Source organism: Ascidiella aspersa, chromosome 6, assembly GCF_963924565.1.
Source record: "Ascidiella aspersa chromosome 6, kaAscAspe10.2, whole genome shotgun sequence".
Lineage (NCBI taxonomy): Eukaryota > Metazoa > Chordata > Ascidiacea > Phlebobranchia > Ascidiidae > Ascidiella > Ascidiella aspersa.
In genome coordinates, this window is record NC_139452.1 from 26,854,163 (window position 1) to 26,881,850 (window position 27,688).

At 35.9% G+C, this 27,688-nt stretch overlaps 1 protein-coding gene across 1 annotated transcript; it reads right to left on the reverse strand.

Moving 5' to 3' along the window:
• Positions 1–164: 164 nt before the first annotated feature.
• Positions 165–27,141, reverse strand: LOC146141059 (nuclear pore complex protein Nup155-like). The gene is made up of 32 exons (XM_083391809.1): positions 26,994–27,141; positions 26,361–26,483; positions 25,619–25,786; positions 24,959–25,045; positions 24,505–24,650; positions 23,606–23,711; positions 23,087–23,160; positions 22,334–22,523; positions 21,723–21,911; positions 20,877–20,974; positions 19,950–20,126; positions 19,310–19,420; positions 18,285–18,522; positions 17,481–17,606; positions 16,965–17,101; positions 15,595–15,698; positions 15,216–15,322; positions 13,713–13,846; positions 13,242–13,301; positions 12,691–12,822; positions 10,704–10,839; positions 10,096–10,243; positions 9,439–9,613; positions 8,389–8,493; positions 7,711–7,880; positions 6,754–6,889; positions 6,361–6,459; positions 5,046–5,166; positions 4,397–4,504; positions 2,317–2,453; positions 1,525–1,637; positions 165–420 (listed from the first exon to the last, which is right to left on the reverse strand). The coding sequence occupies exons 1-32, from the start codon at positions 27,139–27,141 to the stop codon at positions 264–266; spliced, it is 4,260 nt and encodes a 1,419-aa protein (XP_083247935.1). The 3' UTR covers positions 165–263.
• Between the last annotated feature and the right edge of the window lie 547 nt (positions 27,142–27,688).

Here is a 27,688-nt window from a genome sequence, read left to right on the forward strand (position 1 = left end):
GTCATAAGGAGCCATCATAATTATGACGTCATCAAACATTGAATAAATGACGTCATCAAACATTGAGTATATGACGTCATCAAACATTGAGTATATGACGTCATCAAACACTGAACTCACGTCAGATGCAACAAAGTTGTCATCAGAATAGCGTGAAAAAACTCACGTCAGCACTCAAGAAAGGATGACCTCACAAACTTCCGCAGCCGTGACGTAACAAACGTTCGGGTTCGTCGGAGTGACGTCACAATGATGACGAGGCTTCATCCTGGTCCGCGTTCTTGCATTGCTTCCAAGCTGGCCTGTGACCTTCTCAGCTGGGCGATCAAGTGACGTAGTTGCTCGTTCGGTGACGTCACAGACCTGAGCTCGACCAGATGGAGCGCCAGAGAGTCGAGGGAACGGTTGAGCAAAGTTCGTCTATTTGTTGGTTTGAGTAAGGGGGTTTATTACTTGAGGTAACACACTTGATAAAATACGAATCCTATAGTGCAGGGGTTCTTAACCAGGTGTACGTGTACCCCTTGGTGGTACGAAGCACCTAAGCACGGGTACGACATACAGTGTGAAAATATGCGCGATTTAGGCATAATTGTGTATTTAGGCATATAAGAATGCGTGATTTACGAAAAGCAACAACAAAAAAGCCATTAGTAAATTGAGTGATTGTTTGTGTGTTGTAAATATTGTTGAACTTACAAGACTGTATTTAATGCATGCATTCAACACGTAAATTATAAGTACACTGTGTTTAATTCCTATTACTACAATTTTATTTACTTCCGTCGGCCATTGTAGACAGGGGGTGAGAAAATTTCATGAAAGCTCAAAGGGTACGAGCGCTTAAAAGGTTAAGAAACTCTGTTATGGTGTGTTAGGCGATAAAGGAATTTTGATTTAAAATACTAAACAGATATATATGTTTTTGGAGTTTTTTTAGCGGTGGAATGTTACAGTCTCGGGACCATTTTTAAAGCCACTAACATTTTTGCTTTGATTTTTAGCCTAAACAAACTTTATTAATGTACCTAAAACTCCTCGAAAAACTATATTTTTTGCTGAGATATGCTACAAAGTACAGTAGTTGTTTTAGGGTGATTTAGTTGTCAGCTACACTTTCCAAATTAAGAACAGCCGCTGAATAACTCGATAGTAACACTATTTTTAAATTGTCAGTCACATTAACTGAAGATGACGCAAGTTCGTATCGAAACGTCTCAATCAAGATGATGTCGATATACTCGACCTTTTTGGCTTTGCAATTCATTATCAAGCTAGTTTTAGTTAAGTTTATTTTATTTTTTGTTTTTGTTTTGCGTTCCACCTCTTATAGCGGAGGTCTGAATAGCTCGACCTTTTTTTGGCGTTGAAATTTGATTCCCACCTTTTAATAAGTGATGCTTCGATTTACTTCTTAGTCACATTAAATGAAGATGATGTCGATCTACTCGATCTTTTTGGCTTTGAAACTCAGAATCAAGCTACATTACAGATCCGTGCATAGTATTTCTTAATTTTACGCACCTTTGATGTCCAGATTGAACATACTTAAGCGGGTCGTCAAGAAACACGGACAGCATTTCGTTGATGACGTAGATCAGGTGATGGGGATTCCCAAAACTTCCCCAGCACGGCAACTGTGGCGTCATAAAGAGGTTTTGAAGCAGGTCATTAGCGTCAAAAGCCGACACAATGTGGAATAAGTGTATTAAGCAGTTTTAATAATTTGTAAAATTGTTCTTCCGGAAAATCTTTTTTACTGAACGCGTTCTTCGAATTGAGCATTATTCAGCATTTCACAATGTACGAAAACGATTTTCAGCTTTTGTGGAAAATAATTTGTCAAAAAACAACCAGCAAATTTTTCCATGTCAGTGGAGGCTATAGCTGTACATGAAATCGCCAACGGCATAAAAAGTATATTTTTATCCGCACTCATTTAACACATAACTTAAGGCTTCACATAAAAACAATTTAAAGAGTTTAAAAAAACGCAGTTCAGTCAATTACGCTACAACTATTGCAAAACTTGGATACTTGTAACATTTGTAAAATTGAAAACAGCTGTTAATCAATTAAATATGTTTCCCAAGCTAACTTAAAAAGCAAATGTAGTTACAGGAATATAATATGTATACAACAGACGAACTAAAATGTATCTCATTAACTATATGTTTTTCGTTAGCTGAACTATTTGATTTGATTGTCATAAAAAATAAGACCAACTGTCTGAAAAAAAAAACCACATAATAAACAAACAACGGTGCCAATACCAGCCAGAGTTTACCAAATTAACAAGAAACAGTTAAAGTTTACCTTTTGGGCGTGAATGGCGCCGTACTGAGCGAGAAGTTCGGAGATTGGGACTCCGATTTCGAGCATTGCGCTGAAAGTCCAGTTCAAATCCCATCCGCGTCCACACGAGATCTTCTCCAGAAACGTAACCAGGAAATCTGGCAAAGACGAAAGCAGAATGTACGGCGGGAATATTAGAATATAACAAGTAAAAAAACTCATAGTTAAAAACATGAGTAAAAACAGGATCAGACGTTTTGTTTAAAAGGAAAATAAATTCGCCAAGTGGCATCGTCAGTTCCTTAATTCGAATGAATCTAAAACCTGCCGCCGATGGTTTTGGATTCTATAAAGATACATCCTATTGTATGGCAATACATACATATTCGAGTGCGCGTTACATATACATCGCAATAAAAAGCACGCGTTACCATAAATTGCACTACCATGTATACAAGTCTGTAAAGTAGTGAGAGATGTTCTTCTCCTTCCACGGCCGCCAGCTCAGCTCGCAGACGCGCTGTTGCAGAGATTATTAATTTGATCGCGACTTGCGCTCTCTGCTTGATCTTCGGGCTACGGTTTTCAGGTGCTCAGCCCACAAGCACCGCGCGTACAGTGCTTAGCCGGGAGTTGAGCCCCGGATCTAAGGATTGCTGGACAGTGGCGCTAACCAATTCGCCAACGCGCCCGCGTGGCAATATAAAGTTTGTATGTAAGGCTGGTGCTCTGTGGTTTATTCACACAGACTACTACAGGGTTGGCACACAATTTTTTTTGACATTTCCAAGGAGATTTGATTTGTAGGTTTTCAAAATACCTAAAATTCGATCACTCGACGTTTTTTAAATACAATTCGAAAACAAACAGTATAAATGTCATGCAACACAATTACATTTTTTGCAATTGTTTTTTGAAACTGCACTTTCAAAACACATAAAAGATTTTTGAAATAAAATATATAGGATTTAAAAAATCTAAAATCTACAAAACCTAGAATAGTATAAATTTCATGGTCAGCACAGTATCATTTTTTGTAAAAAATTGTTCACGGTCCTTTAAAAAGCATTAAAATTTCGGAAAAACACAGGGTTTTTCAAAGACTTTCCAATACGTAAATCAATCCAAAGACTTTGTGTCAACCCAAAGTAGTTTGTTTAAAACAAATGTTTTGGGGCGGGTTTTGGTTGGGCTTGTCATAAACAATTTTTTTAACTAACCTTAGTTAGATTTAAGTTAGGTTTACTGTGGACGCGTTTGCCTACAATGGAAACCTCGACTCGCAACAAAACACCTTTTTAGAACGATTTACTGCAGCGTTTTTGAACTTTTTTTCGCGACGAGCCAAAAACTAAAGCGTTAGTACAACAGCGACCATTTGGCGGCCCAATTCTCTTTACTGAACTTTTTAAAAGCAATATTTGTGCGGATTGTAATTTGGTCTATATCGGCGAGACTGGAAGGTCTTTCAAGACTCGCCGTAAAGAATACCAAAGGGACGTGGCAAATAACGACGAAAATTGATTTTGGTGGCGCTTCAATAATAGCACGAGAATCAGACTACAGGAAAATATTATTTTTGGAATCGTGGAATATTCATAGGAAGGGTAACACCATGAACGTCAAAACTGACGTGATGCTTTCTGCATGCTACAAGCACCTGTTGAAGGACTAGAGGCAGTCGCTAATTACTTTCTTATCGTTTTGTTGCTCGCGTTTATTTCTGTTTTTTTCTTTTTTTCCTTTCCATTTATTGTACGAGCGTTCAGTGTCAATCACCCTGACGAAGGCGGGTTGTATAGGTTGCCGAAACGTTGGTTAACAATTACAATTACCAGAGGAGCTGTTTTTGATTTATATTACAATGCCTGGTAGCAACAGTTTATATATTTTTAAAAGCAAATTAAACAAAACAATTTAGCCTTATTCAGTGTAAAATTAATTAATATGAGCTATTTCTTCGAATTGCTTACGCAAGATTCTCAAATTTTGGGAAAACATTTCTCAGAACCAATTCTAATAAATCTAACCGATCCACATGTTGAGAAACATGAGGTACGCTTTGTCTGACTTGGGAGAAATAAACATAGATGAAACGTACCGAGTGGGAAATATCTCCTGGTTGATACGTATCTCCTTCCAAGTTCTACGATCTTGTGCCCAACTATGCTGGACTGGTTCGAGTTGTTGCTTCCCGGCTTGGACAACTCTGTATTGAAAAACACGGAAGTTAGTCGATTGTGATTACACTTGAGTGATAATTTGAAGTTCTTAATGTGTTGAAAGCTAAAGTCTATATCAGTGTGCAGGAATTTATTAACAACACAAATGCTTACACAAGTGGATTCATATGTTAATTAGAATGAATACAAAACAGTTTTATTAAAACAGAAACAGCATCAGTAAGTTGAACATCATTGCCAAACACCAACATGTAACTAACAAGGCAAGCTCCTACCGCGACAAGGTAGTACCACCAACTGCCGTACGGACAATTACAATGTCAAGGCGTCATGTGCTTACTGCTCAGTGACCTTGACCAATTGACCGCGGGACATACAATGCTTACACAATTAAATGAAATGCGCAATGTTAACCGAAAAAGCACAATGTTGCACCGCATGAAATTACAAAAGCAGTGTCGCCTTTCCAATGACTAAAATTTAACTCTAAGACATTGATCAAAAGAAGTAACCATAATAGTGCTGTTCTAAACAAGCTTAAACATTATAACAAGGGTAAGCAGTTACCGTGTTCGATAATGTTCTGCCACAGAGCTTCGACCAGTGAAGGATCGTGCAATCCGGCGCAATGGACGATGGCAAGCTTGCACTCGGCCAACTGGTAGGGTTCGGCGAATTCACGATACAGCTGTGGAAAACATACGGTCAGTGTTTTCTCATGTACTGCTTATTCTCTTCTGCAGTTACAGAATTAGGCTACATTTACAACTGTGACCTAGCCCTTCTGGTAAATATTTTTGGTAACAGACCTCTGAAGAAATTTAGGAAACAATTTCGGATTCCCAAAACCCGTAAAATACCCTACAAACATGCTGTATTTTGCATTGTTGTAAACAAGACTTTTTTAAAGTCCTCAGTCATTTGCCAAATAATAAGCAAAAAAATACAAGTCAAGTCCCAGAGTAAATCAACTTCAAGTAATTTGAAATGACATAAAACCTTTATCTAAGTTATTATGAGCAATAACTAAACTAAAATCAACAGGAACGCAACATGTAGAAAGCAACTAGTTTGACTTACAAAGGTAAGTTAAATAAATCCAACTCTATTAAAAACACCTGATGTCAACTCAAGCAATTTTTCCAAAAAGATTTAAGTCAAGTAAATTCATTTGTAAAAAGTGACTCAAGTGCATTTTTGTCAACTTAAGTTATTACAACACTGGTATTTTGCTTTATATTTATATTTGCTCATGATCAAGGACAACTGATCATTTCTTGTTTTCTTGCTGTTGTATTTTTTATTGAACTGGGCTTTCTAATATATTTAGCGAACTCATTTAATTGGATTATTCTGTGAGGTCAGATTAACAGAACGAAAAGCCAAAGAAACGATTAAAAACAAAGTGGTTTCTGCTACATTCCAAGATGCAATTTTTATGGTAAAATTCAACATACAAAATATATTTATATACATTTATTTTGTTTCAATGCGCAGTAATTTGTTTGTATATCAAGCTAAATTTAACAATCCTTTTAGAATCAAAATCAATAAACAATAATTTGAAGTAATTTCACCATTTAAAACGTTTGCACATTCACATAGATTATTATTTACTAAGATTCAGAAAAGCTTTAAATGATAATAAGAAAAATCCCACTAATAATAAGCGATATCTGATGATATCGGATTTGACATCTTATAGTACCGCTATTCGTTTAAATTAGGGTGGTATCAGTTTGAATTCTATTGCTCCAAAGCTTTAATTAATTATAACCAAGATAAACATGCACTGCATAATTGCATATGTAGCAATAACTAATACCAACACAAGATCGATGGATCCCTAACGTTTTCTCGTCAGCATTATTCAAAAACTCACAGTTGTGACGTCGACAAGCTGGGAGTTTAGTCTCGCAGCAGCCTCGTCATGATGCAGGTACTGAAGTTGCTGTAATGTTTGTAGTTGGATCTCGGCAACCTGCCAATACGATGATAAAGAAAGTGAAGCCAATTTCCCAACTATTTTTACCGTGTAAACTGTAAACCAATTAACTTAACTAAGTTTCAAACGACAATTTACTTATATTTATTTGGTTCTTTGCCGAAATAGAAGATAGTTTAAAAATATACGTTGAACTTTTGTGATTTTCAACATGGGCTGTTTTTTTTTAATAAACACAACTTTCACTAGCGATATTAAATTGTGCAATCACTTAGCGACATTTTTTTACAAAACTACGTCACTTTTGCAAGAATCGATGACTTCACTCACCTCCAGTTTTTCTTCGAGCTCGTGCAGCAGTTGACCTCCAGTTGACCCCTGATCGGCGGTTACTGACGTCACACTTCGGGCGTTGATCTTGGCACGTGACAAGTGCTCGATACGTTTGGATAGGTCGCGATCGTGTCTGAAATAAAACAAATTGGAAAAAGGGTAAATATTAAAATGGCTGTTTGTAGCAGTGTAGTACATATAAGTGAAGTTTCAAATAATTGTTTTGGCATTTTTAGGTAAGGTTTTCGTCATTTCGAATAAATTTGTTTTTTTAATGACCCTTTTACCATAAGAAAAAATGCTTTGGGTTGCCAAATTTTCATTGAGTCCACAAAGACATCTTTTTTCAGGTTTTTAGATTGGAATTATTTTTATTTTTTAAGTTATTGTCTTAGATGAGTGTTGCCCAACCTGGGAGTCGTTATCTCAAAGGGTTGTCTGAAGAAATAAGCAATATAAACTAAAAGTTTAGCATTATAAAAGGAGTAAAAGCAGTCGACACTCAGCTTAGATTTGTGTTATGTGGCTTTTGCTGCAGTGAACCTTCAACTAATGAATCAATCCTAGTTTCAGTCAAACAATGTCTAATAAAGTAAATAGATGTTCAAACCGTAACTTTACCTTGTTGTGCCTCTACTTGAATCCGGACATTTAAGCCAAATTTTGATACAATCCGTCCAGATTTATTCACAACTTAAATTTTACCAATTTCAAAATGTTTTTTTATTGACTTTCGTTTATGTATCATACACTATCATTGGGGGGTCGCGAGAACAAAAAGGTTGGAAACCACTGGTTTAGAAATGTGGTCAGTTAAACTTGTATACAGGGGTGTTATAAAAAAACATACACATAAATGCAGTTTTAGGGTTACTCAAAGTTAACTTGTAAGGTGAAAAGCGGTGTGATAATTCAAGTAAGGAAACAGTTGCTTTAGCATCAGTAGAACCCTACCCGGGTTTTTCGGCCAGGTTGGCGAGGATTTTTGCCGCCTCCGAGTGTTGACCGCAACGCTCGTAATACTGCCACAAGAGGTCGCTACCGGTAGCGCCGATAGCGCTTGGGTTTTCGTCTTGGCTGGCGGCGACTTGGCGAAGAAATGATTCGACGAAAGGCGATGAGACCTGCAAAGCAAATGAAACAGAGTCGTTTAAATATAACTAGGGCGGACTTTAAGCGGGTGGCAATTTTTTTAGTTGATTTTAATCCTGGGCTAAATAAATAAGCATTAGAGGTCCTGGAGATAAATTCGTTCAATTTCAAAAAAACAACGAGCATCCTTTTTACTACAAACAAAACAGGGTTGTCACGCAATTTTGGAGAATAAATTCAAAGACACAAGAAAATATTTCTAAGAAAATTTACAGTTTTTTAAAGACTGGAATAAATCACTCGTCATGTTTTAAATATAATGAAAAAAACAAAAACAAAAAAACATCAGAGTTTTTAAATTTATAAGGTTTTTAATGTGCAGATCAAAAGATATGCAAAGACTCAAAAAGATGAAGACTATATAGCAAACCTGGAACAATATTTCCAGACTGGGTAACGGGAGAAATATCGGCCGAGATATTTCTAATTTTACAGGTTTAATAAGGCATAGAGAGCTCAGAAAAACAAAAAGATTCTTACCCTGAGCAATTGACCGGTCAGTCCCTTTCCTATCATCCATTCGTATATGGTCACGTGTAGCAGCTCGTCGGATGAGGCCAACGCTCGCTGGAGACAACTTTCAGCCTGAAAAATCGACAACATCTTTGTAATACATTTCTATACCTGCTTGTATCCCTATCAGTTAACGTGTTAACTGATAAAACAATTGTGTCTCAGCTTTTGTAAGTGAGGTTTGAATAGATTTCAGTCACTTTAACTGCTGATGCTGCTGATGCAAGTTCGTAATGAAACGTCTTAATAATCAAGATGATGTCGATTTACTCAACCTTTTTGACTTTGAAATTCATTGTTAAGCTACATTACAGATTAGTGCATAGTGTAACCTAATAAAAATAGGTACTTTTGAAGTGGCCTAACACCAGGTGATATCCAAGATATAGTTATCAGACAGGTATAGCATCACTACGACCGTTTTTTAAAGAAATTACTTAGTTAAAGATTTTCAACAGACACATGTAGTTTGGGTACATCTGGTATAGCCAGGTGGAATATGTGAACGTGTCGAATATGTGTTAGGTCAATACAATAGATGTCGCACACATGACCAATTGATGTCTGGACAAGCCTAATAAAGCGTTTTTTGAACAAATCAATCTCGATCGCTGGCTTGGAATGCAATTAATGCTCCAAATGTATAATAAGTGCTCTTGTGATTTTTTTACTGAACCAGTAGGTCTCTAAAAAATATTTCATTCGATCGCAACCAAACATAAGCTGGCTATAATTGGTATTTACGATTGCCAATGTGGCACAGTTAGAATATACTGTCACCGCAAAATTTTATACGTACCAACGTTTCGACCACCTATTCAGGCAATCTTCTTCAGGGCATAATTTAAAGTAAGAAATTTATATCGTGTATATGGCTGCCCTGGCATAGGCACAAAAATCGCTTTAAAAAACGACTGGCGTTTTACGAGTGGAACGTACAGTGTGTTCACATGATGCATTATATTCTTTCCTGGTGCATTATATTCTTGATTTTACAACTCATGTTAAAACACTCACGAATTGTTGGGCTTCTTCTGGTTGAAGGGGCGCTGAAAACACCCCCAGGCCGTCCTGACTGGGGGTGCTTTTGGGGGGTCCTGGCTGCGTGGGAACACTTGGCGCCGCAGGGTGGCTCTGTCCGGCCGCCATTAGTTCCTCAAGCATTTCAATGATGCACTTGTAACACTCCTGTCTGTTGAGTCATAAAGAAAAGAGAAGATTAGGCGAAATTGAGGTTGAATGTTTTTTTTACGATCGACAAATAAAAATAGTATTTTTCATAAGCCATAAAAAAGCACTTGTTAATACAACACACACAAAGTACGGTTTTGACCATTTAGGTTTTATTCCGATATATACCGTTTTACAACTGTTGGGTATTAGTCCAATTTTTGATTTTTTTTCAAAATTGATTTTGGTCTGATTTCGATCTTTGAGAGTTTGATTATAACAGGTTAAATACTAAAACAGTATATGAACAATACCGTTCTCGCCGTATTGCGATTAGTCTTATCGGTAAGTAACATCATACAATAATATTGTCGGTATTAAGCGGATAATCTGGCCTTCGAATCAAATTGGTTGTAACTTTCTATCGAATTGGTAACCGTAATTAATTGAAAAAAATATTGTTTTATGCGTTTTCCACATACTGCTTCGCCCAGTTGAACTTACCTGGCTAAGTAGGCCTTCCTAAAGTCGGGGTCCACCTCAGGGTCACTGGCTCCATGTGGTGAATGGTAAAGCTTAAGAGCAAGCCCTTCCTCGTCACGCTTGAGGGCAGCAGAGAGACACAGGTCCACTGCTCCGGTGTAAGATCGCACTAAACAAAAGGGTGGGGTAATATACAAAAAATAAATAAAATAAAGGAAAAGTAACTTTCAAAAAAATCGAATTAATCAAGTGATATGAAACCTGAACACACACATGTGTGTTTACAACTGAAATCTAGCCCTTCTGAAGATGCTTTTTGACCAACGATTACGGCTTACATATCATTAGTACACCGAAAGCCATTGCAGACTATTCACCGAATCTGTCGATCAATGATGCAAGCAGGGCAGACTAGAAAAACAACTGGCCTGTTGTGAGATTCGAACTCACGATCTCCGGTCAAGCCAGGACCGTCGCTCTACCAACTAGCTATGCAGGCTCAGAGAGGCCTTTTTTTCTTTCTATTTGATATGTAGAGTTGCGCTAAACGCTTTTAGTGGTTTACTTTAGATCGGGTGGTATTGTGCGTTCTCTAATGAGTAATCAGAAAATGTGTTTAGCGTGTGTACCTGCTTGGAACTGCTGCACCACCAATGGTAAATTGACCGAGTGGGCGATTTGCTTGAAAAGATGCGAAGCTTCCTGGAGCAGTTCTTGTCGCTGGGTGGCGGTACTGGTGCGTGCCGCTCCGAGCAATTCACTCGCCTGAAAATATTAGGGTAAAACATTCAGTTCGGCAGATTAATCTGGCTTGTGGCTCATTTTCCAAAAAATATTTTTTTCCTTTTTTTAACATTGTTTTAAATAAATCGAACTTGTAAGGCATCCTCACCTATATTCCCACTGTTACCAGCTTGTCTAAACAACAACTCGGTTTTTAACATTTGACTAGGGATATTCGATAATACCAAATGTGGATGTGATAGCATCGTTACTGGTCGGATACTGAAATTAATTTTTCAATGAAAGTTTGTCTATAGAATTTTCTAATTTCTAATTTTATTAGAAAACAGCATAAACAATTGAACTAAAAAGAAAGGTAAATTGATGTCGTGACAAAAATCTAAATTCTGCTTCATAACCTTCAACAATCCGATTTTTAAGCTCAACTTGATTAAGTCCGACTGCATTAAGTGATATTAGAGCAAGGGCTGCGGAGTCGGTTAAAATAACTCGAGACGAAAAACTAGAAATGCGGGAGTCGGTGAAAGTTGTAGCTTTGGCAGCAGTAGTCGTCCGACATTCAAATTACAGTTTATGCATTACAGAAGCGTTTCTTAACCAGGGGTATATGTACCCCTTGGTGGTACGAAGCACCAAATCAGGGGGTACGACAAGCAGTGTGAAATTATGCGTTATTTAGGCATATTTGTGAAGAATGCGTACTAACGAAAAGCAACAACTAAGAAGTCATTTAGTAAATTGACTGATTGTTTGTTTGTTGTAAATATTGTTGAACTTGCAAGACTGTTTTTAATCCATGCATTCAACACGTAAAACGTAAATTATAAGTAAACTGTGTTTAATTCCTATTACTACAATTTTATTTACTTCCGTCGGCCATTGTAGACAGGGGGTGAGAAAATTTCATGAAAGCTCAAAGGGTACGAGCGCTTAAAAGGTTAAGAAACACTGCATTACAGCTTTGTTTTGCGATCCAACATAAATTTTCAGCAAAGTTTAGAAAAACATTGCAATAACGATAAAGATAAAAAGCTTTCTAACAGAAAAGCAAATTTTGTTAAATAACCCCAAAAAACAATAACAAAGCACGGCTAATATTTCAGTTCGATATTCATACTATATATTTTAGGAAATATTACTGGGTACGATTCTATACTTAAATAATGTCAATAAATTGTCAAATAAGCAGATCAGAACAAATAAAGCCAAAAATTGCGTCAACGTAGTAAACTTGATTTATCTTGAATTCTTAAAGTAAAATTTTCTTGGAATTGGAAATACCTTTTTCTAGAGTGAAATCCACTGCATTTAATCGCTAGGCAAGTAGGCATGGCTAAATATCTTATATAATGATTTGGTATCGGATGAGCACCGATACCACCCTAGTATCAGACGAGTAACGATACTACCACTTGGCATCGGTATCGGCTGGCTCAGGTCCGATAATAATCTACTCTGTAGTGTACACCAGCGGTTGCAAAGCTTTTCTAAAAATTTTGCAAGGATCCGTTGATCCATGTTTCTTGTAGTACACTAGTGGAGTCACAATTATTTCTAATGTAACAACTTCCTAACTAATGCGAACGATTCGCTGATAGCAGATAGTACGGCACAATAGATGCTTTATGATGTCACAAGAGACAACACGCTATATGATCGAATAATAATAAAGTAACTAAAGACAATAGCAATATCAGATAATGTTTAGAACATAGAGTAATATTTAAAAACATTCGCTAAAGCCTAATGTTATAAAACTTAAATACTCATTCTCACTGCGGACCCTTTGAAACTGTTGTACGGACCCCAGTTTGGGAACCGCTGGTGTACAGTCCTAATAACGAGGTCAAAACAATTGCAACAAAAAGTAACCTTTGAACAGACAGCGTCATCTAGCGAGTAAAGTGAGGGGCAAACCTCCCTCAGCTGTGCGCTCAGGGCGTCCACGGTTGAGTGATCATCGATGTACTTCGTCACCAGCGTCGAAATAAGGGCGCCACAGACCTGAGTTTTTAAAGAACAAAAAATTATCTACTTGACAATCACAGAAACATCTCTCGACCAATCCGCCTCAAAGTCTCCCCCGCAACCCCCAAAAGCCAATTTTAGACTACACATTAGTTACATATTGGCGTAAGAGTTACCGACAACAAGATCTTAAGTCTGTTTGTTTTATGACGTCATTCCTTGGACCACGCAATCCAAAAATATATTTTAGGAGGCCGTGTTAAAAAAAGTTTAAGAACCCCTGCTTAAACAGATTAATATGGAAATATTTACTACCTTGTTTATTAGTAAAAAAACACAGTAAAATCAAATAAATTTCATAAAAAACATGAACCGATATATCGGATTTCGGATATTTCGAACTATTTGTATAAACGTAGGTTCATTTTACGTGTTAAGACAGATTTTTGACTTACGTTTTCGCCTCCCAAAACCAGATCTTGGAAGACGATGGACTTTAGGGAAACTTGGTGTGGCTAAAAACACAGCAACAATATATTAATGATCTCAGTATTTAGAAATAAAAAGGATTTTTAGTACTTAAAAAAAACAAATCATTAGAAAGTTTTGTTCTTTGACGTTTCTAGTCTGTCTTCCGGAAATTGACGACTACATAGTAATAAGAAACACGTAAAATTGCACCTAAATCTAAGCAATTTAAATTAAACCGAAGTATACGAGACTTTGAATTTACACGAATACTTGATTTCCTTAAAAAGTCAAAAAGCATTTGTCCGAAAAAACATTAAAAAAAACATTCAAATTAAAAGACTTTTCAAAATGTAAATCAATTTAAATTTTGCACAGACTTTGTGGCAACCCTATATCTTTTCTCATTGATTTGTCTTTTTTCGCTATCCCCTGTAAGCCAACGAAAAATAGCTTACCTTGTCTAGTGAGTCGTAGAGCACGTGGATTTGATGATGAAGCAGAAGTCTCCACAACCCTAGCACCTGGACACTTCGCTGAACCAGCTCGGATAGAAACTGCATCGACACAAGTTCGGCAGCCACTGCGTCCGCTTGGGGAGGTAGAGGGCATTAGTAAGGTTCGAAGATTTTGGTAAATTCGATTAGAGCATGTCGATTCAAAGACAGATCCTTGGCGTTAAAATAGAATAGAACGTGTAACAATAAAAAATGCTAAATTCGCGCGATTATGAGCGATAACTCGAGTAACGTAAACGCAATTTTTATGTGTAAAAACCGAAGATAAATAATCCAATTTTATAAAAAAAATTAGGTCATTTAAAAACAGTGACTCAGGTGTTAAGTCGTTGCAACATTGTTACACACAGTTTTTCACTCCCCCTCTCGCCAATACGAGTTTCATTTGCTCCGAGCGAGTACCAATTGACACCGAAAGCAAAAATTAATTGTTGTTGACCTACTACTGGATTTAACTCGTTGATCTGCGACAAATTATTGGGTAAACGCCAAAGCATGAAGCCAAATAATGCGTAAATCGCTAACGATACACGATTTCGGAACTACAAAAATAGGTCCTACAAGTAATAGTCAGGTCTAAAATCTTACTAAATGACAACTATGTATGGTACGCACCTAAATTGAAGGGTTTAATTGTTGGAAACAAACATAGAGTTAGAAAGAAAAACAGACAGCGTGTCGTTGTTTTGTTATGATATTTCGTCCGGGCGAGTGCTGATTGGTAGCAGGGTTGCCAGATAGAAAAAATAAAAAAAGCCAAAATTACTCTAAAAAAAGGCCAAAAAAAGCCAAATCTACTACAAACTCTAACAAGTCTATGTTTTTCCCTAAATAAATAAAAAATGCAATAAATGGTCATGCTGGTACATTGAATTTCTCTTTTTGTGGCATTTTTTTTTTTTTTTTCTTTTTTTGAAAAAATAAAATCCAAAGAGGTTCAAAACAAGCCTAAATTTTCAAATTTGGCTTTAAAAAATCCTAACTGGCAACCCTGATTGGTAGACGGTCGCCCGATTGGCAAGTGCACATTTCAAATTAATGTCACCACTGTAGGCAAGGTTTTACAAGGTCATTAACCAGGGCCATCGGTCACATATAAACGCGGAGTTTGGGGTAACTAGGGTGAGCCAACTTAGCAGAAATTTGGAGTGCTCAGCCCACCTTAAACAATGACAAATCTTACTGTAAATACTGTGAATTTCGCGCTTTGAGACTCTGGCAGCTATTTAGCACTATTTTCCATGACGCAATTCAGCAAAATACTTTCCTAACAAATAAACTATTAGTTTTGAGTAGTTGAGGTTATTAATACGAACGTTTAGTTATTTTTATTCGTTATTAAGGCGCATACCCTAAAAAGCGAGGCACAACCTAGTATTGTATCCCAAAAGTTAAACACATACACTCCAAAATCGAACGCATGAGTCTTGAAAAGCGGCTCACCAAGGTTTCTCCTGTGCATCTCGTGATGCACGCTCATGCCGTGATCACTTCTTCCGTACATTGGGGCGAAACGCGAGCCTCGGTCGTGCATAGAGTGGTGGCTGTCTCTGGCGTAAAAAATAAGTCGATACAGTTAACAAAAGATACACATACATATGCATATCTGTCGGAATAGATAGCGATGCTTTTTCTCAAAAATATCGCTATCGGTGTAGGATTAAAATGCCAAGCACCGGACATCCCTAGTCGAAACAACAGCGAGCCTTTAAATTAATTTCGCTGACCGCAATACTTTTGTCAATAATAACGGGTATCGGAAAAAATGTCAAGTATCGGACATCCTTAGTCGGAACAATAGTGAGCCTTTAGTTTTATTCACCTGACGGGGACTTGAGAAAGGCAGTATTTGACGACGAAGTTGCGGAACGAAGTGAGATTTTCCAGAACTATCCCGATCATCTCCTCGTCCAACCTGCTCACCACCTTTGACGAGAAAACACATAAAAATACTTTTGCGAACTGGGTAGGCTTGGCTCCTTTAAATTCGCTTTTTTTCCGTTGATCTATGATTGTATACTTGTGAAGCGTAATGTTTGGAGGTTGTGGTAAGCTTAGTCAGCATATCAAAGCCCATACAGAAGTAGGTAGGGGTAGAATTTTGAAAGTTAATAAATTCGAAAACGTTCAGAAAATCTACTTCTGTATGGGCTTTGATCTTCTTACCAATAAAACTATGCCATGTGGACAAGCTTCTTAGATTCAAACAAAGCGAATCTATCTTTTTTTAAACAACCTTTAACTTGGGTACGCTACTCACGAATCTGTGATGTAGCTTAATGCCTGTATTGTTTTGTTTTTATTGTATACCAGTTGGGTGCGTTAACCAAAAAAATTAAAGGTTGATGGTGAATTGCAAAGCCAAAAAAGTAGATTGACATCATCTTGATTAAGACGTTTATATACGAGCTTGTATCATCTTCAGTTAATGTGTTTACGAGATACAAGCTCGTATCGAACCGTCTAAATCAAGATGATGTCAATCTACAAGACTTTTTTGGCTTTGCAATTCACCATCAACCTTCAACTCAATAGTAAATATACATGTCTTATACCTTTGCAAATTTGTAAGTAAAAACAAATGTTCTATATACAAGGCGTGGAAACTTATGTTAGACAGGGGCGCATGAAGATTAAAGAACAGAAAATGTCTTGAAAGGGCAGGGTTAAAAGGTTATTTGAAATACGCATAATTCATACTGTTCTTCATAAAAAAAATATGTAAATAGCATTGTTTTGGCACGCTGTTGGAGTAAGAACATGTGAAGATACCTTACAAGTAAAATAAATCAATAAAACATATTAAAATTAAGGAAAGAACGTAAAGGTTTATTTTTTCTCAAAACGTTTTACAGAAAATAAGCTGCAGGTAGCAGTTAACCTTATCTATAGAGATCTAAAATCCTGGTCTTAGTCTTAAAACATTCCATTGAACTATTTATGCTCTAAAAAAATTAAAACAAAAAAACAAAAAAGCAAAAAAGCTCAACCATTTTGAAAACAAAAACAACTAAAAATAAAAGAACACAAGTTACGAAACATCAAAGCCATGGCCCCATGTTGAAAATGAATAAAGACTATATACAAAACGTTCAAATTGCTACCTACGTCTATATGGACTTGACATTCTTTCTACGTCTACTAAAACCTTTAATCATTACGTTGCACACACAAGTTACGTTTTCGACTTACAAATTTTCTCTGCTTGCCTCCCTCAGTGAGAGTAAAGTCCTCAACCAGCTTTCCTTCCCATAAGGGACGCATTATACGCGAGAACATCTTGTAGACGCCGTGCTGTCGTTCCGAGTAGTAGCTTAGCTCGGTCACTCCTACAGCACCTTTGTTTGAGCAGGTTAGTAATTAAATCGGAAGAATAATTTTCTAACCTGAACAACAATTTTTTTTTTTACTGAAAATTTTTTTTTTTTTAATATTTTTTTACACCGGTAAGATCAAAATCTCTTTTGTCTGCTTTAAGGGATAAAATATTGTTATTTATGCAAAACTGATTTTTACGGTTTAGAATGCCTTAAAAAGTAATAAATTGCTGGTAGAAATATATTTTTCTTTACAAAATAACCGCTAAACATTACTTAGCAAAATTATGAAACAACTTTCTTGTAGCGAACAACAACAATTACAGGTTCAAAATAACATATATTTACAAAATAATATGTAACAACCAAGTACAAATAAAACTAGGGTTACCTGTGGTAGTTGGTTGTTGGCCCGTTGAAGTGGTTGACATGGGTTGCATACTTGAGGGGTAATGGGGGGTCTGGATCGGGGGCATGCCCCCCTGAGTTCCCGGCATCGGTGTGCTGATTACTGGCACTGAAAAACAAAGTTTGGGTGTTAACATTTTTATATAGTTAGGTATAACGAAAATCATCAAAAAGATGCACAAATTGCACGCAAAAAACACAGCACACTGAAAAAGGTTTACCTGAAGTCCCCAAAAACACAACAAAGATTTAATTTGAACAGTGCAAACTTAAGTTTACAGTCCGAAAGTATTCAAATAGGAATTAATTCTTGCTCATTTTTAAACAAGAGAATTGGACGAACTACGATTTGTTTGAAAGTTAACACTAAAAATGAAATTCAATCAAACTATATTCTATTGACATTGGTTACAGTTTTAAACGCTCATTTCGTGTTTAAAACTGTAATCATCAGGAGACTAAATTAAGCTGCATTAAAATATTGTGCTCTTCCAAACAGGACTGGGGAGCAAGAGCTGGAGTCATTTTTATTCAGTTTGTGGCGATCTAATGTTTTATTTTTACGTTAGTGATTTAACCTATGGACGAATTACTGCAATTATGACTTTACATGGGACTGGATTTGAAGTTGACTTGCTATTATAATGACTTGTCTGGGTTATTTTTCAAAAGGCAGTTGGATTTAAGTCATTTCAAAATGACATGTTTACATCCCACACATTTCAAACATTAAAAAAACGTCGAAAAAATTAGCTGAAGGGCAAAAAACATTATCTACTCCACTTACGTCCACCAGGGGTGCGTAACATGCTCATCTGGGGTTGCTGCTGCTGGGTTCCTGTGGATATGGGTGACATAGGGGCCATGAAGCCAGGTGGGGACGGCGCGGGGTTGTTAGCCGGGGGCCTGGAGTTGGCGAGGCCCCCGTAATGTAAGAAGACGGCCACTGCTCGCTCGGCTATGTGCTGGTCGGTGGCCAGTGACGTCATGGCGATTATGACGCAACAGCAGATTGCCTCGCCGTTCTGGAATAACGACAACACTGGTGAATAAGGAATAACGACAACAATGGTCAATTAAAATATAAAATTCTTCCTAATTTAGGAATATTTCTACTCAAATATTAAATAATTTTACTTAAATATTAAATATAAAGCGTTTTGTGGGATTTCTTCAAAAATGTCAACAATGGTGGATAATAATGTAATAATCGTAATTAGGGATACAGTGATAAATGTGGACTACCTAATATTTGTGAGTCGTCTAGTTCAAAAATAAAAAGCAAAATGCCGATAAATTTTAGGTTATTTGAAAACTGCTTGAATTGGAGATCACTATAGTTTTAAAGCTAATTTTAATTCTCTATGAGCGTTTTTCAGTCTATTCGTCGTAAAGAGTTTTTAACCATGTATGTTGTATAATACTATAGGATTGTAGGCGAACTGTACAAATCTTGGCGCACCAATGTTAACAACTTGTATTTTTATACGAAAAACTTTTAAATAAGATAGAGTTCGAACTTTTGGGTAAATTTTATACTTTTTATAATTTGTTATTATAAGTTTTATCATTTTCGAAAAGTCTGAAATAATTTAAAATAACCTGAAAACCTAAAATATATATATTATAAAGCTAGCGCAGCACGAGGTCTTAATGGTCTTTAGTAGAAAATCAAAACAAATTTAACTGCTGTTAAAAATGGACAATTCATAAAAAAAAAGTATTTGCACAGGATTGGCGGCTAAAATTTGTAAAAAAGTTTGTAAATCGAAAAATAGGGTGCAATGCTCGTTTGCAGTTATTACTCTTCACCTTGTATATTTTGAAGAATGCCTGCATCAGATCGGAGTCGGGTTCCGTGGTTCGCTCGAGAATAGATCGCAGTTGATCGACCGGACGCAGCTTGTTAAACATGTGGCAACCCTGCAAAAAATAAAGGGCGCATTTTTCCCTTGATGGAAATTAAAATTACAAAACAAAATTAAAGACTTACTAAGAATAGCAAGGCCCATATGGAAGTAGGTAGCATTTTCTCTTTATTCATTTTCATGTTAAAATTGCTACCTACTTCTGCAAGGGCTTTGTTAAGTTTTTTATGCAACTTTTATAAGATTATTATTAATTATTGGACACCCCACCAATGTTAGATTTTAAATGTTAATTCAAATATTTTTTTTTTATATTAAAAGATTTACATTTTCCAAGAAATAATCAAACTAACCATGACAATATGAATAAAAAAGCAGATTAATGTAGGTTTAAATATAACTTGAAAAAAACATAAATAATAATAATAATCAAAGAGTCTTTAAAGTTGCAACATTAAAACTAAACCACTCTGTGCATTATTCCGTTTAAGCGTTCAATCAAAACCCAGTCTTTGTATGTCTTTCAGTTAAGTTCATAAAACCCTATGTGATTACGTTTAAGCGTTCTATCGAAACCCACTGACCTGTGACGTGATGACGACATACTCGGGGGGTTTCTGGATGTGCTGGGTTATGTGAACCGGGGGGTCGGGGGGCAGGGCGGGGTCCGTCCCCGTTGGAAGGGCGGCCAGGGCCAGGGGGGAAAGGGGGGAGGGGACCTCCGATATGGCCCACGACTGACCGTCCAACGCAAAACTCACCTGGAAGGTTTAAAGCAGTGATTCCCAGACTGTGTGCCTCGAGAGATTGCCAAGTGTGCGGCGAAACTTTTTGTAATTTCGGAAAATAGACTATTTGTATTACCAATAGGCAAGAATTTTAGACTTGAATACGCACTATTTATTACGAATTAATAATTTTGAGACAGCTACATATAGTTTGTCGTGTGTTAAGGGCGACTGTAAAATTACTCATTGTTTTTCTGTTAAAATTGTGCCGCGAAATAGTTAAGATTTTTGTAGTGTGCCGCGAGCCAAAAAAGTTTTGGAACCACTGGATTAAAGGCATATTTAGTGTGGACGTTTGGATTCCTGCCATAAGACCTAAATAAAAACAACATCAACTACGTAGTAAAACACAGTCGGAATAATACCAAAATAGCACTAATACCTAATTGTCGTAGTACCGTCTAAATCGGAAAAAGTCCTTTAATCTGTCGGAATAAAACCATAATTCAACTACTACCTAAGTATTTGAATAACGTATAAATCATTCCTGAATCCGTCAGAATACGACCTAAATGGCCACAATCAGACTTGAACAACAATCTACCTAACCGAAACCCCACCCCTAAAGTTATGGAGAATTCTTGCTTAAAACGAATCTTGATAAATTATAATTATATAACCAGAAAAAGTACAGTAGTCGAACCAAGCAAATGAAATGGCAACTCAATTTGGGTCCCGACCCTTGGGTTGACAAACACTGACCTTCTAAGAGTGGATTCTAACCTGGGTTTCCTTAAGGGTTTTCTCAAAAGCAAAAGTGTCCCTGTTGGTGCACCACAGAATGCCGTCGTCTCCGTTTCGTGATGCAAGAAGTAAGGTTCCTGTTTGTGAAAAGATTAAAGAGGAATACTGCATTGCATTGATTTAAACTAGTGTGAGATTCTAAGCACAAGGCTTTTAAGTTACATTACAGCAACCACAAATAACTAATTTTAATTTCTACACTTCAGTAGACTCTAATTATGAATTAAACTTTTTACATCCACTCAATACTAAAAAGTAGAATCAATTCGGCCACTCGGGTTATAACAAATAATAATATATAACTGCATTTATTATCATTCAGTTAAAAATAGAAAATCATGTAAATAAAGACCTGTATACTGGTTTATTAATGGTATGGACTGACACCACGATATATGGGTAATATGGTAAATTTAGGCCGATATATTTTCCGAGATTTTATCAATAAAATATTATATAGCATTCCGTAAAAAACAACAAATTTCCTAATTTGAAACTATTAGATTTATCCTCGGTTTGTATGGATGGAACTTAAACTGCGATGTTTACCGTCGTACAGAGTTAATACGCAAAATAAGATTTCTACAAATAAATACTAATAGGTTAATTAACTAAATGTAGTTGGATATTATTTTCAATTTATTTTAATTGTTACCACATGCCAGGTATGAAAAAAATAACGGTATCAGTTGACAAAAATTAAAAAAATTGTGTTTCAGTGTCAGTGTAAAAAGTGATACCAGCCTTTTTATATTTGCAAATATTATTTAATTTTTTTTTAAATCTTTTCTGCTACTTGCTTTTTGTTGTTGCTTTATGGCTTACCATTGTTATGGTGTGCCGAATGCACAGAAGTGGTTCGTTGAATTGAGGAGCTGGTGAAAAAAGGGGGTAACCGAACATGGACCAGGTGGAGTCCCGTGGGCCGGGGCTGCGGGTTTGGGGAGGGGGATATACCACCTCCGAAACCTGGGGTCGCATAGCTGTTGTGGGTCATGAAGTACAAACGGACGCCTGGAAAAATATAAAGATTTAAGGTTAATTCAGCGCTTATTGCGAAGAAAAACTAATACAAGAATAAAGACAGAAAATTTATACCATGTGTTTTTGCTTAAGTTTAAGTAACCAAAAAATATTTTACTGACTAATTGGATTATTTGTGAATGATATGCTAGTTACCATGTCTACATATAGGTAATACACAATTTAAAAAGTAAAAACGCTCCACCTGTGTTTCAACATTTTTAAATATTGGTTCTCAAAATTGTAAAATAACTGCAAAAATCGTTTAAATGATAAGATGATGTCCGGTTAAAAAAAATTAAATGTTAAAAAAAATAAATAAATAAAAAATAAAAAAAGTCAACACTATTGGTAGTGTTCGTATTAAATATTTTTATATATCTTAAATTGCAAAAGAGTAATTTTTGTATTACCAGCTTGTGTGACAGCCACCAACTGCAAATGCCTCGATTCGCGACGAGTGATCGGGGCGATGTAGATGATCTCATTGAGGTTAGAAGGGGCAATTGTGCTCACTATTTCTTTGGCTCTTCGTTGTATTGCGTCCAAACGAACGTGCGTAACGTAAGACAGGCCAAGACCATCTTTTCCGAGATCGTAGACCTTTTAACATATAGTATATGAATGGGTGAACAAGACAACTATGTACTGTATAACAATAAAAACGTGAAAAAAAACATATGGAAAACAGGTAGAGTAAGTAGACATCATCCTGAAAAAGACTTTTAAATTGTTTACAAACTCTGAATGATAAGAGTTGTGTATCATCTTTTATATGTAAAGTTGAATAGATTTTAGTCAGATTCACTGACGATATATAATATAAGTTTTTATCGAAATGTCTTTTTTTAAATGATATTGATTTACTTGATATTTTGGCTTTGACATTACTTTTCAAGCCACCTTACATATCCGTGTAAAGTGTAGCCAAATATAGCAAATACAATACGAAAAAGGTAGCTTTGAAAGAAAAAAAAAATCTCACAAAGACAAACTTTGCTCTCCCAAAACATCTTTTAAACAAAAAAGTGGCCTATGTTGCTACAAGTTTAATTTAAAAAATAGTTAAAAAAATATGTTTTACAAACCTTTATAACATATTCATTATAAAAAAAATTCTTAAAAAACTATTAATCTGTGGTGTGAAGTGTAGCAAGCAAACTTACAGCAATGGCCCCTTTCTCAGATTTTGTGTAGAGAATGTTCCTGGTATCATCCACTACCAACTGAGCAATGCTATCTGAACAACAATAACAAATACGCTGTTAATTACATTGATTGCTGCAAACAACTTGTCCTCCAGTCAAACACATGTTCAATTATGAACAAAACTAAAAAACTATTAAAATAAAAGGCTACTATGAACTGAAGGGTACTATGAAGTATTATACTGGCAGTTTATGTTGTAAAAACAAACAAAAATTAAACTACCTTTGAATACCTATTGAATAATTAAGTAGAATGCATAGAATGAATTGAAGCCAATACAGAAATAGGAAGCATTTTGTGAATATTTTAGATAAATGTTTATCTATTTATTTTCAACATCAAAAATATAATGTTTGCAAAATGCTTTCTACCTCAGTAATATTTATTCTACGTCTAACTACAACCTGCAGCCATTACACTTTAAAAGTACAATACAGTTAGTTTTGACAATAACTAAATATGCCTGTGCTGCCTACCTTCTTCAGAAAGCCACACATTCACAACTGATGGAAGAAGAAACGACAGTTTGCTCCTTGAATGGTTGATTTTGGAACATTTGCGACTAAACCAACCACTGCTTGCCTGTAAATTAATGAACAAAAATTTTGCATTAAATGTAAGTCGGTTTAAATCCAAATATTAGGTGGTAAAGATTTACCTTTAAAATTAGGCACCTATTTTCTATTGAATCGCTTTCAAAACATAAGCAAATGTAGCTGACTCAATTTATATTATATACCAGAAAGCCTTTTGATAAGTGAATTATCGCTTTCAAACAAATTCAAACAAGCCTGGTTAGGACAGACGTTTTATGTGTAAAGGGAATTAAACCCATACGGTCCCAAAGGAGGCATCCCAATATGTTCAAATGGACCCCGACTGGAAAATCAAATAATTCAAGTTTTCTAATTCAATGAATTAATGCAAAATGTGACTAATTCGTAGGAGCTGTTGCCTAACATTTAAAATAGTGTTATTAAATGCGTTTTTAGTTAAACCCAGAGCCAACATAACTTTTTACAGATTCCCTGGTGGGCACCAGGTTGGAAAGTAAGGCCTGCTCGGGCCCCATCATAGCCGCTCATTTCATGTAAAAGTAACGTAAAATGCAGACAGCCTTGAAAAATCCATTCAAACGTACAAAACTTACGACGCACTAACAGTTTTTAGTATAGTACTGCATTTTCAGCTGTGCAAATTCGGGCGGAAATGTTATTAGAGCCGCGCAATTTCAAGCTGCAAAATCGTCTCCCCCACGCAAAATCCAAAGTTTCCGATCTGGGGTGGGCAGAGGGCCCCTGGTTGGAAACCACTGGTTTAAATTAAAACTTTCCACCTTGCACAATAACAAATTAGGAAATTTAAGCCAGCTTACATAATACACAATTTCATAGAGACAGCCATCCTTTCCGCCGCAGAAAATCCTTCCAGTGCTAGTACCGACCGAGTGTAGCAGGTAAGATCCATCCGAAGATAACGTGAACAGTGGATCGGGCAACAAATGCATCTCATTGTTAACATCTGAAACAATTTGTTTTTCAACTCAAAACTTAGTACTTGATTAAAATGGATTTAAGGTTGAGACAAATTTAAAAATAACTAAATTAGTATAATGTTACACAAAATATTCATTTGAGAGTACTAAAAAGATTTGAACTGTTAATATAGCAAACAATTTTAATAATAGAATTTGTTATAAAACAGCTAAACAAATAAAAAATGCAGATTTAATTTTTTTTTGCTCTTTCAACAAACTTAAAAATTAGATTTTTCCACAATCGTACCATTTCATAAAAAACTTACTTGTGTTACAAAACACATGTCCTTACCGTCATCGGTGAAGCTAACACCAAGCAAAACAATATCCAGGGCGGTTGTCAACACCAGCAGATACTTGATGTGCTCGCGAAATATTCCTTAAAAAATCATGTTTATAACAGTGTTAAACACACAACAATAGAAAAACTAAGAATTAGGACATACACAAAGCTTTTATAATTTTGAAAGTACGGTAAAGGTAACAAAAATTGTAAGTGCTATACCGGACATTAAACATAATAATAATAAAAAATTCACATTTGTAAATGGCCGTATTTGTCTGTTACGTCAGTCATACATGTGTTTGCGATTATGTGCCTGTAATTTGATATTCTCGTCGCCTTTTACATGCGCTTGTGCTTCTACTTTGTGCATTTTAATTGTTTTTATTTCTACTTTGACTTGATAAAACACGGTTGTGCAAAAGCTTGTCGAGAATCGAAATACCTACGTATATATTGTAAACCTGTTTTTTATCTTTTATCCTTATCGATATATAAGTTTTACAGCTAATACAACAAAATTAGAAAAGTGGTACATAAAATTAGTATATATATATATATATCTATAAATAAAACCATAACAGCAGTTAGTGTACCATGTATCCACTGCACACATTCGCAACATTTTCCAAGTAAACATATTAAACAAAAATATGTTAACAGTCCTACCTGGTTTAGGCTGAACAAGAGATACACTCAAAATGGTTTCGGCAAGCCCATCAAAGTAAGCCAAATCCTCTCCGTCTGCGTATCTCCACACGAAGATGTCAGAATCCACTGTTAGCCAGGCCCTTCCTATTTGAGGGAAAACCCCTATCACGCAATTGCATTGCATGTCTTTTTGAAAAACAAAGGTTAAGGAAAAAATCTGAAGGTCAGTCGAAACAAAAATTACAGAATGTTTTGTATCTAAAAAACTTTACAGATTTTTTTATAGAAAATGTACAGAACCACATACCATTGATAAATATTTTTGAACTTGCCTTTTTTTACATTTTATATAATATTTTTCATCATTGGCGCCGAACTTTCAAAATTCCAGGGTGTTATTTTCTAATCAGTGCTAAACTGCTAGATAACAGCCTTTGCGCTGTCGCATGTTATCACTGAAACAGCTATTTCCTATTTTAAAAGTTTCTTACAGCGCCATTAGGCTAAAAAGGTTTTCTAAAAAATTGGCAAAACGTAACATTAAATTGAAAACAAAAATTTACTTTTTCAGAAAACTTTTAAACACTTCTGGTGAACTAAAACTGTATTGCAGGAATTAATTATGCTCTTTTATTGATAACTTGGTCAAATTCCAGGGCGTTTCAATGCCCTATCTGAAATTCAGGGCGTCCAAAACCGCTCTGCACACCCAAGTTTTGCGCCTATATTTTTCACACAATAAAAATAGTGAAAAGGATACGACTGAACTGTTCAACTAGCTCGTGTGGCAAAGGCGTTCTCCGAATGTTGGTGATAGATGGAATACTTCCGGAAACATTGCTTGGGTAATCATCCTTGCTTATTCCGCTGCACGCACTTGAGTCTAAATTCAATAATTGGCCAAGGTTAAAACTAATACTGTATAAGCCATATTGTAGTTAATGGATCCATTTCCTACCAAGATGCAAGCACAAAAACACACCATTGATTATGGTGTAAAAATAGATTCAAAATACATAAACTTTGGAAAACTAGAAAATTGTGCAATATAGGTACACAAATTGTAAACATATTGAATATATATACACATTGCAACAAATAGCTATATGTGTATTAGAAATCTACTTTGTTTATATTAAAAATTTTATACTAATCCATAAAGTTTGTAATACATTCAGGACTGAACATTAACAGTAAAGTCAAAGAAACTGATTAGTGTCATACGTATTAAGCAGTGCAAAAATTCAGGTAACAAAGGTTTGTCATATGCCTTAATTTCTATGGATTTCTGGCAAAGTCGCCACTAGCATTCTGATATACCAGTATAAAGCAAGCTAATATGTTAAGCAAATAAATATCAACGTAATTTTATATTAAATTGCTCATAACTTACACATCGATGTAACATTGAGCTGATTGGACAAATCAATTGAATCGCGGTCCGCCTGTAAGTTCTTTTTAACAATGGCAGCAGCATCTGTTACATTTGCACAAGGCGAAGCTGGGTAAGTCGTATCAACATTTGGCAAATCTATTGCCATCTCTTCCTAATGGACTTTGAATTCGTTGAATAAACACTAACCAAATAATAGTAGGGTATAAATTAAAACTTTTATTGTTTAAATGTATATTACAACTGCAACAAGTGGATACAGGTTTATTAGAGTAAACTTTGCCTGGTATAGCTATAGCAATAAGATCAATTATAGGGCTGATGTTAGCCCGTCTGGAATGTATGGAAGATCTCGTCAAGAGTTTGCATATGCACAACAGAAAAAATCTGGGTGAAAGGGTGCACCAACATTCAAAAGTGCATGTTGTTTAACACTGCACACTCAGTTAAAAATAACCAGAGACAGAACCCAGCATAAATTGATATTCATCAATCCGCTTATAGGGGTGTTATATAATTCCACATAACATGGTAATTTGCTATTCCACTTTTACAATTTAAAGTTTGGGGCCTTATTAATTGACAAAGATCTTGCGGGTGCACGGCGGAAAAAAATGGGGTGACTGGATGAAACTGGGGTCAAAAGTGCACCACGCTACTATAAAATAACAAAATTTATCCACTGCATACATGTA